We start from the raw sequence: 12,617 nt of genomic DNA, 5'->3' as shown, positions 1-12,617 counted from the left end.
ATAGTAATTAAAACTCACATGTTAAAGAGTTTAAACTTATTGATGTAGAGGGTCAATTGTAAATGTTGTCCTTTCTAATATTGCATTTTTATACAAGATCTCGAGAATGATTGCCAGTATTCTAAACTGTTATTATAAAAGAATTACGTATTAAATGTGGGGCTTTAAAATGTTACGAAAAGTTTCAAGTTTTATACTTGTCTAAGTACACTTCAACATGACCATCATTTAAGCTCTGGTGATGTCTAAATGATATTCAATCTCATGCCACGTTTTCTTCATTGTGTCTACAGTTAAGAGTTGCACTTTCTGCAGCGACCCTCTCTTTAATGTGTTACAGGTACCCGTGTACCCAAACATAAATTGTGTGAGCTCGTAATAAATGTGATACTGTCCTGCTGCACACGGAGCATATGGGCTATTTGATTGTCGCGACAACTGCCTCGTAGGGTTCGGGGAACTTCGGAAATCTTTGAACTCCCGACCAATGGTCAGAAGCAAAAATGATGCTCATCGAAGCCAGCTATCCAAACTGAAGGTATCTCAATCATCTGAAGGGATATATAAACCCATGCTTGCTCGTTCAGCATGAGCCCAGCGGACGACACCGAAGACTGCCACACTGCTCGAATACCTCACGAACTACACTGTCAACAAGCTGCCCCCACTGTTGCCGCCCCGCCAATGACATCAGGAGAAGATAGACTTAATCAATGGTGAGCCTCATCAACTACACTTTGCGTGAGTTAAAGCAATAGACTGGTTACTGTAAGTTGCAGAAAAGACTCAGTAATTTGGAGCCAGTGGCAGGAGTAACGAGTGGTAATTTATACTTGTTTACTAAAGTTGAGCACTCAAGCTACTACGTGGTTAAGGTCACGAGGGCAGGTGGTGGTGGTGAAGTTTGCAAGGTGCCAGCCAGCAAACCCTAAAACACTTACCAGACTTAACATTGTTCCCAGTGGAGTTGCAGACAACAAGAAATACGTTGTACATATTCTGTTACGTTTACGTCTTTGTATAGTCGCAGACATCGAATTGAAGTTGCGAAAGGACAGACACTTTGTAGTTACAAGACTTAAGACATAGAGAGTTTTGCTAAACTAAAGGAAGGTGCTGTTTCAAGGAACGTGTGTAGCAGCGTCGCTGGTTACCAAGATCCAGTATTTGCGAGTGGCGAACTGGTTCCGCTACTTGCAGGAAGCATCGTGATTAGCAGAGGCCGCCATCAGCAAGTTCACGGCAGAGAGTCGAGGTCCTGTCGCTGAAAATTTGCTGCAAAAGTCATCCCCTGGAATGGACAAGGCTTCGAGCTATGTGTGGCACCCAGGAGAGGACGTCGACAACCCGGAGGACTTTGCTGCAATATTCCAAGGCGAGTATTATTTAGATTTCAACCACTTTGGCTGGCGGTGTACTCCGTTGACAACTTTTTAGACTTACCACGGCAGATTTTGGGTCGCCTACAGTCACAAGAAATTTTGTATTTTTTGTAAATAATAGTCTATAAATTTGTAAATAATCAATGTTAGATAATATTTAGTATAACATGTTAAATAGTACTGTAAATTCTAGTTTGCCAAGCTCTCAGGTTGCTGTGGAATTTAATGTTAACTTGTTAATAGCCCTATGTTTTCTCAAGTATGCTAGCATAGCTGTTTTCTCTTATACCATAAAATAATATTTTTGGAGTATATAAATTTATGTGAATATTGTTTTACATGAGAGCTTTAATTTTTCATTTGTTAAAGAATCATTCGCTGATTAAGTTTTCAGCAGTCAATACCAGGATGATAAAATGAGTAGTTTACTTTTATGAAATAATCATCCACACATTTATACAGATTGGTAGTTCTTGTTACAGCGTGGTCTTTAGTAGAGGCAGTAGCAGGGCAAAAGCCAGAGCATTAAGGCTCTTGCTTGCCTTGATATTCAGGCCCTTGCAGTTTAATATTTCTCTAAAATTGCATTTGTTATGTTTCCAGACCTGGTGCCGTAAGGGAGGCAAGCATATACGGAAGCCTAAAATTTCAGATTACAATCTTTTATCATGCGACCTCGTGTAACCAACAGGCATAGAACACCACATATGCAGGGAGAGGTAGTAGGGCTGCGGAACTACTCTGTTCAATCCACTTTAGTGTGAAGTAGCGCGTGACAGGATGTGGACTATTTGACTGGAGGCTCAGTTTGGGTTGTGGTATGTCAAACTGAAACTGGTTGTCACTTTGTGACAAAAATAGAAAAAAACCAGAAAAACCTCCATATGACAAAGCTTTTAATCTTGCCACACGCCACCTCATACTAAAGTTGAGTGAACAGGGTAGTCTCGTAGCCCCACTCCCACTCTTACATGTGAAGTGTTAAGCCCAGTGTTGTTAAAAGTACTCGGAAAAAGTAATTGGGCTCAATTACAATTACTGTGGTGATAATGTAACTAATTACAAGTAAAAATTACTTTACATAGAAGTAATCAGTAAAATTACAATTACAATTACTTTCCGCTACCAATTTAAAACTGACCTACGATTCAATTTTTTTACACTTTGTTACATTAATAAACATACATACATACATACATACATACATACATACATACATACATACATACATACATACATACATACATACATACATACATATATGTTTGGTTAAAAAATGATTTCATGTAATGATTAAATTTATTATCTTTAATTAAATGAATAATATTTGAGGACAAACTTGTTTGAATAACATCAAAAGACTTCATACAAGTAGCTACCTGTAATAAAAGTAACACTATTTAAATTTTGGAATTGACCTTACAAAACAATTGCATTTTAAAGTTCTCATCAGATAGATTCCCTCTCTTGATGGCAAAAACATCTTTACCAACACTAAAAAGACGCTCAACGGGAGCACTTGATGGCAGCGATGTGTTAAATTCTAAAAATGCAGATTTTAGGATAGGGTAATGTTGGAGACACTGCAAGTCACTTTGGCTCTTCATTTTTGATCATAGATGTTGTGCATACGATCGTAGCACTACAAGCGTAAAATTATAAACTTTACTAATACAAAAGTGTATGATCTTCTTGTTCTTAATTGTATTCATTATACGTTCCGAGAATAAAAGTAACGGCAAGTAAATATAAAGTATCGATTACCTTAATGTATCGATTACAATTAATGTTATGTATTCCGATTACAAGTACGAATTACATTTTTTAAATGTAATTCGTTACAAGTATAAATTACTTGGTAATCGTTACAAGTAATCCGATTACTTGTAATTCGTTACTTAACAACACTGGTTATGCCTCATGGTCACACAAGGTCACACGTAGCTTTTTCCTTTCTTTGTGTATGCTGAAAAGATAAAGAACACCTAGCAGCTTAAAGAGAAAGTCGCTGCAGAAATTCCAATTGTAACTATGGACACGATGCAAAATACATGCCAGGAAGACTGAATACAGTCTAGACATCACCAGAGCTAAAATGGCCTCCATATTGAGGTTTACAAAGCTAAGTCTGAAACTTTACACTTTTCTGAACCTTAGATGCCACACATGTATATCCATTAAATACTTCTTATAACAATTTAGAATCCTGGTAATCATTCTCAAATTTCTTTTATAATATTAATAATGACTTTTATTTTTATAATCTTGCTTATCAACTCCTTTAGTCATCACAACCTTATTTAAAATAAAATTAAATAAATATGTAAAACATATAAATAGTCTGGTGTTCATGAAGGTTTATTAGTTCTAAGAGCGTTTTAAAAATTGAAATTCCTTGCAAACAACATTGTTTAACATTTATTACAGAAATGTACCTACACCATTCACAGGCAAGTAACATAACACAGAATAAAAATACCTTTTCATAACTTCAGTCAACTTTTCAGCAAAACAAAATTGTTTATAACTGTTCAGCTTAACATTATCAACTCTTTTTCTTTACATTAATTTCCCTCCTCTCTTTCTCTTTGGAATGAAATTCTCAAATAATACAAAATTATTATTTACAGTATAACTATCAATAATACAAATATTTTCCTTACAGTAGGAATATTTAACCTTCACTGTACTTTATCTTTATATTTCATAACTGTCACCAAATTCTAAAAAAAAAAAAAAAACCTTACATACTTTTAGGAATGTATCAGTACAATGATAGAAGCATTGCCTTAATAAGACCATATTACTGGGATTACTGACAGTCAAAAAATCATGACAAAATAATTTTTCATATGCATACTATTAAAAAACATTATTATAACCATTCATATATTTGAAATCTTCATGAATGCCAATCCTTCAGCATTCAGGCCAATATGACTCAATTTATTTTCTTGCACAAGTTTATTGATTTATCCAAATTGAACAAATTCCTTTTAAAATACCACTTTCATGTTTCAAATACAACTAAAAATAAAACTAAGTATATATATATATATATTTTAAGGATTGGACATTTTTTAAGTGTAATTTTGAATCGAACATAGCCAGTATAAAAGAGACTAAATGGAATGATTTCAAGTATCTAAACATATATTTTCTTGTAAAATAAAATACTGAGGGATCATTTAGCTAGATCTGAAAACAATCAAAGTGAAATTTTTGAAAGTGTATTGAAAAAATTTCCATAATGTCTCTTAAGCTCATAAAATTTTTTCTTCAAACTACCAAATTTACTCTACAAAACTGTGACATTAACTTGGAAAAATTTATGAGTTGTTAATGGAAAGCAAAACATGCAAAAAAATCAAGTTATTGACACACACTACACTAGAAAAAATGCTTTCAATATGTGCAGTGCAACACACTGACTACCTGTAACATTATGTATTTTCACTAAATGCCAAACAAACCAAAAGCACTTGCAAAACAAGATAATTAACAATTTCTTACCATTACTAATAAACAAAGTTCTGCATCCAAGTGAAACCACAAGTGCATAATTCTGATATTTTAATTTATCTGAGGTGACAGCAAAAATAAACAATACCTATGATCAATCCATAGTAAAACGTAGGCAATTTGGATCACTTATTTTTTTTGGCATATCCAATCATTTTTAGAAATATTAAACCAAATTTTTCATTTTTATAACATTTGTTTAGTGCTTACTAAAATACCCTAGAAGCATGGATGAGTATACTTGATTGCAGTTTAATTTAATTTCATTAACACTGTGAATAAATATTCAATTTGCAATAAACCATTCAAATGGCTGGCACTGCACCGACAGATGCAAACATAGAACTTTCAAACAATTTTCATTCAGCATAATAAATGTGTGTACTCAGATTATTTAATATTAGTTTTTTAAGTCCATTGACTTTGCACCAAAAACCAGGCTTTTGGTGAAACAGACACACCTGAAGTGTTAGTTTCATGGAAAAAGTAATTTTAACCCCTTGAATTCTCTAGCTTTCACAATATTTGTCATGATTCCGCTTTATGTGCACTTCATGCATTATTACATGGTTATTTTGTAGGCCAACGCTAATTTTAATTTAACGAATTTTCTAGAAAAATTATAATCTTCAAAAAATTTAAAGAAGCTGTTTACATCTTTTTTTAAACCATCGTAATCCTTCATTACTCTTTACTTGTTCTTTTAATTTGTTATAATGCTTTTTTTGTCCTGATAAATTTTTAATCATGAAATGATAAAATTTTTGACTGCTTACAATGCATGTACTGTGGCCAGCCACACAGCCAATTCCTTCCGAGCACACAAAAAAAGGAAGGCATACAAGCTGCCACCTTAAAATGGATAAAGTACAAGAGCACAATCTTTACTTAAGGTATAATACAACATGCTCATTCTAAGGCTGTAATGAAATTTGTTTTCAAAAAAGTATAAAAAAATTATCAACTTATAGCTTTACAATGAGTTTAACACTTCCTCAGGTAGAAGTAAAAAACAGACCTTCAGATAACACTCATACAAGTTATCCATAACACAGCAAATAAAAAACTACACGAGATGTACATGACACAGTGAGGAGAAAAAAAAATACCACCCACCTTAATGAAGGCCACATAAGGCTATCATTATTTTGGGAATGTATGCAAGGAAATCCAACAGACACCAACCCCCTAAACAAACGCAACATAAGTAACTACTCAAAATTTTGGGAATGTATTATAAGTGAAGTAACACGAAAGATAAATAAGACGAATAGCACCAGTTAGGGTAGACGTGGAGAAAGAGAGGACCCACTATAGAGACATGACGGTAGCAAGCAAACACCAGCACGTGGTAACGAAACATCCGCTAGTGAGAGACGCAAGGCGTTGTCAGGCGGTGCACCGGCACGGGCAGTTTGCCCGAGCACAGCTGATCAAAACGCTTGCGCAGTTGCTGCCGCAGCTTCAAGCGCTGCTCTGTCACGTGACACATCTTAGCTTTGAACGCACGCACTTCTTCCACGGGTATGCACCCTTCCTCACCGTTGTCACTCGAGAAAGACTCCTGCAACACACAAGCCACAAAACTGTTGAAGGCCTACCGTTCGTACAAGTGGCATGATATGAACTGATATTTTTAACATACCATGGCTATCACAGTTTTTCCTCGTTCAGTTTTCTATTACACAATCCTTCAAAACATTTTCCTTTAGCCATCAGTGTGATCATTAAAATTTCTATGTATGCATTGATATTAAAACACATAATTAATTTTAATTACATAATATTGTTTGCTTTGTGTTTTAAATGCATTACACTAATTTAAATCATTCAATCTACCACTGTTCAAACCACCATTATTTTGACATAAATTTATTCAAAAAAGGTTTGCCTTCCAAGTCAAAGGTCAAGGTAATGGCAGTGGCGTGTGGTGGGGTTATTGTGTGGGTAAGCTGTCTCACCCATCCCCGATCTTGAGGTGGGGGGTCAGGGGGCCCTCCCCCGGAAAAATTTGTATTTCTAGGTGCAAAATGGGGCTCTTTTTGCAGTTTTCCTGGTAGAAATATAAAATGCACTTGGCCAGCAAAAAAGTTTTCCAAGTAATGGGCAGCCTGTTAACCACTCATTTTTTCGAATATAAATTACAATTAAAATGTCTAACAAAAGATTTTCCAGTTGTTTTCATGTCTCTTATCAGGAGTCGGTCTCCCCACTGCCAAACACTTTTTTTTATCTTCAAAAGAAAAAGAATTAAAATCAGTACTCAAAAAATTGCAAACAACGCAGTGGCTGTGTCCTCGGCTGGAGCCGGGTTGAGAGTCCTGCTCCATCCCGGACAGCATACGCTGCGGAACTCACAGCTTACCTTGTTGGCACATGGACGGCAGTCGCAGATGAAGTTTACATTCTCACTGGCTAGCACTTAAAACGAAAACAGTAAACACCAAAACAGAATAAAATGTTCTTAAAACGGACACTGTTGCCTTATAAGTTGTAAAAATAAAATTTGTACCGGTATTTGTTTGTTGCACGACGCGCGCACACATAGCTAAGGCCAGCTGCTCTGGGTAGAGCGGGCCTTGTGGATAAAATTTTTCTCTATGTGTGGGTGTGCATATATAATAGTTTGTGTTATAATTACAAAATAAAAAATTAAAAAAATTACTTATAGGCTAATCCTCAATACTGGAATACAGATTATACACAATAAATAAAGTTCGAACAATATGGTTAGCTTGAATACTTGATAGTATATGGAAAATTATAATTAAGAATGTAAAATTATGAACAAATAAACCATTTGTGTCAGCTCAAATGTTTGTTAAACGACTGGAAGTTAGGTTGGGCACATCATTTAAAAAAACAAAAGTTATTGTCAATATTATAATTGGGTTCCAACATTAATGCACACCACAATATAGTTTATATTATAATGTTTTAATTATAAATCCCGGCCAACTGATGTCAATGGTAAAGAACGAAATTCATACCTTAGGACTTCTGAAATTCTGACGAGTACTCGGTACTAATCAACAGACTCGATTGTATTTAATTATTTTTCTTCACTCATCAAATATAACCTCATACGATTATCACTTCAAAAAGAAAAACACAGCCTTCGTATTTCTTTTTAATTATTTCCTAATCGGGATCTCAATTCTTCTATGCTTTCTTTTTTTTTTAAATCCTCCCCAAGCATAGAGTAATGTACACACAATATGACCATTCCAATACCATAGCACAGACTTCAATATAGCAAACAAAACATGGCACTGAAAACTAAATATATATCCGATTCACAAAACCAATGCAAAAAGTTCATCTGTAACAATGTTTTGTTACAGATTGCCGCTCCCTGTTGTGTATATAAAAAAAGTCGCTGTTATATTGTATCATGTGTATGAGTTTTTCTTTTACACAACAGTTACAAACGTCGCAACTTGCACAACATAGGTTGTTAATCAAAGTTTTTGACTACAGTAGAATCCCTCCCGAACGACCCCCCTCTGGAACGACCATTCCGTAAGAACGACCAGTTTTCGAGGAACCGTGAAAAAATTCGAAAAAAAAAAAAAAAAAAATCGGATGAAAAACAAGTGCGCTACACACTATGTACGGCGCTGCGTGTCACGTTTTTCTTGGCGAGCGCTGTACTGTTGGCAGGCGCACGCATGGCTAAAAATAGATACCACCCCTCCAGAGTCCAGACTGGCCACCCTAGCTATAACGGTAAACAGTGGTGCGCATGCGCATTTCTGTTGCCGTCTCGATCCCGTGTCTTTGTCTTGTGGCTTGTTAGTGTGATCTTGCTCACTAGTGGATACGCTTCTTTTGCTTGTTGATTCGGATATTTCTTGGTTTTTATTATTGTTGACGACTTATTACGCTTTGTTTCTTGGACGCCGATTTGGTTAGTGGTTTGATTTTGTGAATTTTGTATATTGTTGACGACACACGCATTTGTTTTTGGATTTTGATTTGGTAAAATTATTGGCTTGATTCTATGAACGATCGTTGACGACACACGCAGTTTTACACGGATTTTGATTTTTTTTTTTTGGGATTTTCGTTTCGCATTTGTGAAAATGAGTGCCAAGCGAAATACACTTTCGCTAATGAAAAAATATGAGTTCATCCAGCAAGTGGATAAGAAAACAATTTCCAAGACTAAGATAGCGCAGCAATACAACATTCCGAAATCTACTCTCTTCACGATTCTCAAACAGAGAGAAGAAATTGTGAATGCAGTACAGAAGCAAGGCCGCAATGTGCAACTGAAAAATTTGAGGGGCGCGACGTACGAAAACTTGGACGAAGCTATGTTGGAGTGGTTTGGTGAGCTGAGAGCTCAAAATTTGCCTGTGAGTGGGCCAATGATGTTGGCAAAGGCGGACGAACTTGCTTTGAAGTTAGGTTTGACAGACTTCAAGCGTTCAGTCGGGTGGCTGAATCGTTTCAAGGCTCGGCATGGAATATCCAGCCACAAGATAGTCGGCGAAAGTGCGTCGGTTGATCCGAAGTCTGTAAGTGAGTGGTTGCCCTTGCTTCAGAACATGCTCAGCCGATACCAGCCTCGAGACGTTTACAACGCAGACGAGCTGGGGATGTTTTATAACCTCTTGCCAGACCGTACTCTTGCGGTGAAAGGGGACGTATGCAAGGGTGCGAAGAGGAGCAAGGAGCGTCTCACAGTCCTCCTTTGCTGCAACATGGACGGCAGCGACAAAATAAAGCCCCTAGTAATAGGAAAGTCAAAAAACCGAGAGGTTTCAAGGGGAACATTCTTCATTGCGACTACGACTTCAACAAAAAAGCGTGGATGAATACAGCAGTTTTCACGAAGTGGCTTCGCAGCTTTGATGCGAAAATGGGTGTGATGAATAGGAAAGTTGTCCTGTTCGTCGACAATTGCCCTGCGCATCCTCCGCTCGATAACCTCAGAAATATTGAGCTGGTGTTCTTGCCTAAGAACACTACCAGCGTGCTTCAGCCTCTGGACCAGGGGATAATCCAGCAGGTGAAGCTGAAGTACCGGGAAATGCTTGTGCGGAGCATGGTGTTGCAGCATAACATCGGGAAAGAGATGAAGAAGTGGGACGTGTATAGGGCAACGGAAGCGATTGTTACCAGCTGGAGGGCATTGAAGCCAGAAGTAATCGCCAACTGTTTCCGACACGCCAACTTCGTCACACCAGTCGACGATGTGCCTCTTGCTGCCACCAACCCTGAAAACCCTGACGACCCTGACGACCCACCCACAGTGGACGCCGAGCCCCAGCCGGGCCCCTCGATGAAGCCGCAGCATCAGATTTTCACTCTGCCATGCGACGACGAATCGTGGCAGCAATTGGCCCCAGACTGCATGTTTGCAGAGTTCGTGACAGCGGATGACAACGTTGCAGTTTGGGGTAAACAAGATGATGATTCCGATGACGTCAAGGGGCAGGAGCCGAGCGATGGGAGGAGGAGGAGGAGGGGGAGGGAGAAGCAGAAGAGCCAGAAGTTGTGCCGACGATGAGAGACGTCCTCAAAGCTGGGGATGTCTATGAATATCTTCTGAGGTGGCATGGTGCGAGTGATGCTGTGTGGTCCTGCTTAACGCAGTTGAAAGAGTTTGCGGAAAATGCCATCTTGAAAAAAAAGCAGGCAACGATAAAGGACATTTTTAAAAAGTAAGGCGATAAATAAAGTGTTAGGTGTTGTGTATTTATTTTTTTTATGTTCGTTAATATTTTTTTTTTTTGTTTTACATCTCGTCGACGTGTCTAACATGTGTGACTTTGAAGAACAAAAATGCTTAAAAAAAATTAATTAACAGCTGCCGCATATATCATGTTGGATAATACTGCAATCTGGTGAGTTTTTTTTTTCAATTGTTCTTTGTTGTTATTATTACATATAAGTATACACTGCTCCACTGCTTACAAGCATAGTTTATTGAACTAAAAGTGTATTTGGAATTAAATTTTTCAGGTTATCTTGAATATAGCTGAAATATATTTTTTGTTTATCATTATCTGAAGCTGTAAAAAAAAACGTTGCCATCGCTTCGGCCCATTTTTGTGTTTCGGCCGCTCTATATTTCAAACCACCCAGTTACGTACCATGTAAAATAGCTTTTTGGCCCAACCCTTATTTATAACAACCTCAGCTGTCACACTTTTAAAACCCAGGGAAAATACTCTGACGTCCGCTTCCCTTCTCACGTCGGTTGGTTATTATGTCCGCCGCCCGTTAGCTCGCCTGGCGCCGAGAGACGTGTCTGGCAGGCATCCGGCGCGGCGGGACGAATGGTGACGCCGAAAGAGAGGGAAGGGGGGGGGGGGGGCGGCAATAAATGGATAAAAAATAAACTACCCACGTTACATAACGTTAGCACGATGTTATTTAAAAGCTGCCCAAATAAAGGACGGTTCTTCCCGTGAAACAGCCGGGGGGGTTGGGGAAATTGGCCAAAAATTGCCCAAATTCTCTGGAACGACCCTTCCGTAAGAACGACAGTTTTTTCGGGAACCGTGAGGGGTCGTACCAGCGGGATTCTACTGTATATATATAACAAATCTCGCAAGACTTGACCACTGATTTAATGAGAACAATAGGACGGTTTTAAGGGAGCAGTTTGACATCATCCGGATGGCGATTTTCCCCAACAATTCAGCAGACAGCGGATCACCAGAGGAGAATCCTTGTTGGCGGCGGCTGATGCAGGCTTTGATGTAACAGCATTTGAGCGATTGGGAGAAAGTTAATGCATCTCACCCCGGCACTCCTGTTACTTCAACGTGACTCCATTAGAAGGGTGCCTTAATGATGAGGTTCCCGAACAGCGTCCAGGAAGAAAGGCATACTGGCTGCGAGACGGAAGACATCCCGCTTCCATGGCACCGCTCCAGCACTCGGACAGCATTTTGCGGTCCGCGGCAGTAGCAGGGGTCGTGACTACGACCTGATGTAATTGCTGATGTGGTGACGTGATACTGTCACGTCATACCCGACGTGGATCCTTCAGGTACAGTTTTTCCCGTTCGGAACATTATCATTGTTACATATTTAGCTTTCGCACTCGAAGTATAGGTGTCCCAGCATGATCTCACTTCACTAAGCCTAATTATGTGCCAATTACATGCTTGCAAATGTAAGTTAATCACCTACCCTCACTTCTGTTTTTGCTGTTGCTGACACAACAGGTTTAATTGAACTACTTAAATAACCCAAAACTTAGCTAGTTTCAAATTAAATTTAAATTTTCATAAATTACGACAATATTCAATACTAACTTAAATAATAATTGTAATGCTAACCTTTGCTAACAATAACTGATTGAACATTAAAACACGTGTTAAAATTCATAATATCTCAATAACATAATAGATTAATTTTTTGGGATTTACAATTTCTTTTTATTATGTTTAGTCATTTCCTTATGTACAATAGGTGTCATATTAACTATCATTAATTAATCTTGGTTAGTGAATTGTACACAATGGTGGGTGTACTTTCTTAATTTGGATACTTTTGGAGTATCCCATACTCACGTTCGGTTATCTCCTGGATATAATAGAAGGTGTATATGTTTAAATCAAATTGAGAAAAATATTATTATTTCAAAGTAGTGATGTGTTCTAAACATACACGGGATTCATCATACATAATATAACTGACAACTAATATATGCATGTGCTTTGTATCTGCTTGACTAACTATAAACTTTAA

General features: G+C 37.7%; 1 protein-coding gene across 2 annotated transcripts in view; it reads right to left on the bottom strand.

Annotated features, from left to right (window-relative positions):
• Positions 1-5,080: 5,080 nt before the first annotated feature.
• Positions 5,081-12,617, bottom strand: part of LOC134530759 (gametogenetin-binding protein 2) — a 79,448-nt gene continuing 71,911 nt past the window's right edge. For both annotated transcript variants that reach the window (XM_063365905.1, XM_063365906.1), the window contains exon 10: positions 5,081-6,468. In XM_063365905.1, the coding sequence (XP_063221975.1) occupies positions 6,271-6,468 (198 nt within the window). In that variant the 3' untranslated portion in view covers positions 5,081-6,270. The remainder of the gene's footprint in view (positions 6,469-12,617) is intronic.

Source organism: Bacillus rossius, chromosome 3, assembly GCF_032445375.1.
Source record: "Bacillus rossius redtenbacheri isolate Brsri chromosome 3, Brsri_v3, whole genome shotgun sequence".
Taxonomy (NCBI): domain Eukaryota; kingdom Metazoa; phylum Arthropoda; class Insecta; order Phasmatodea; family Bacillidae; genus Bacillus; species Bacillus rossius.
Note: the sequence above shows the minus strand (reverse complement) of the source record. Positions and strands in the feature narration are given on the sequence as shown.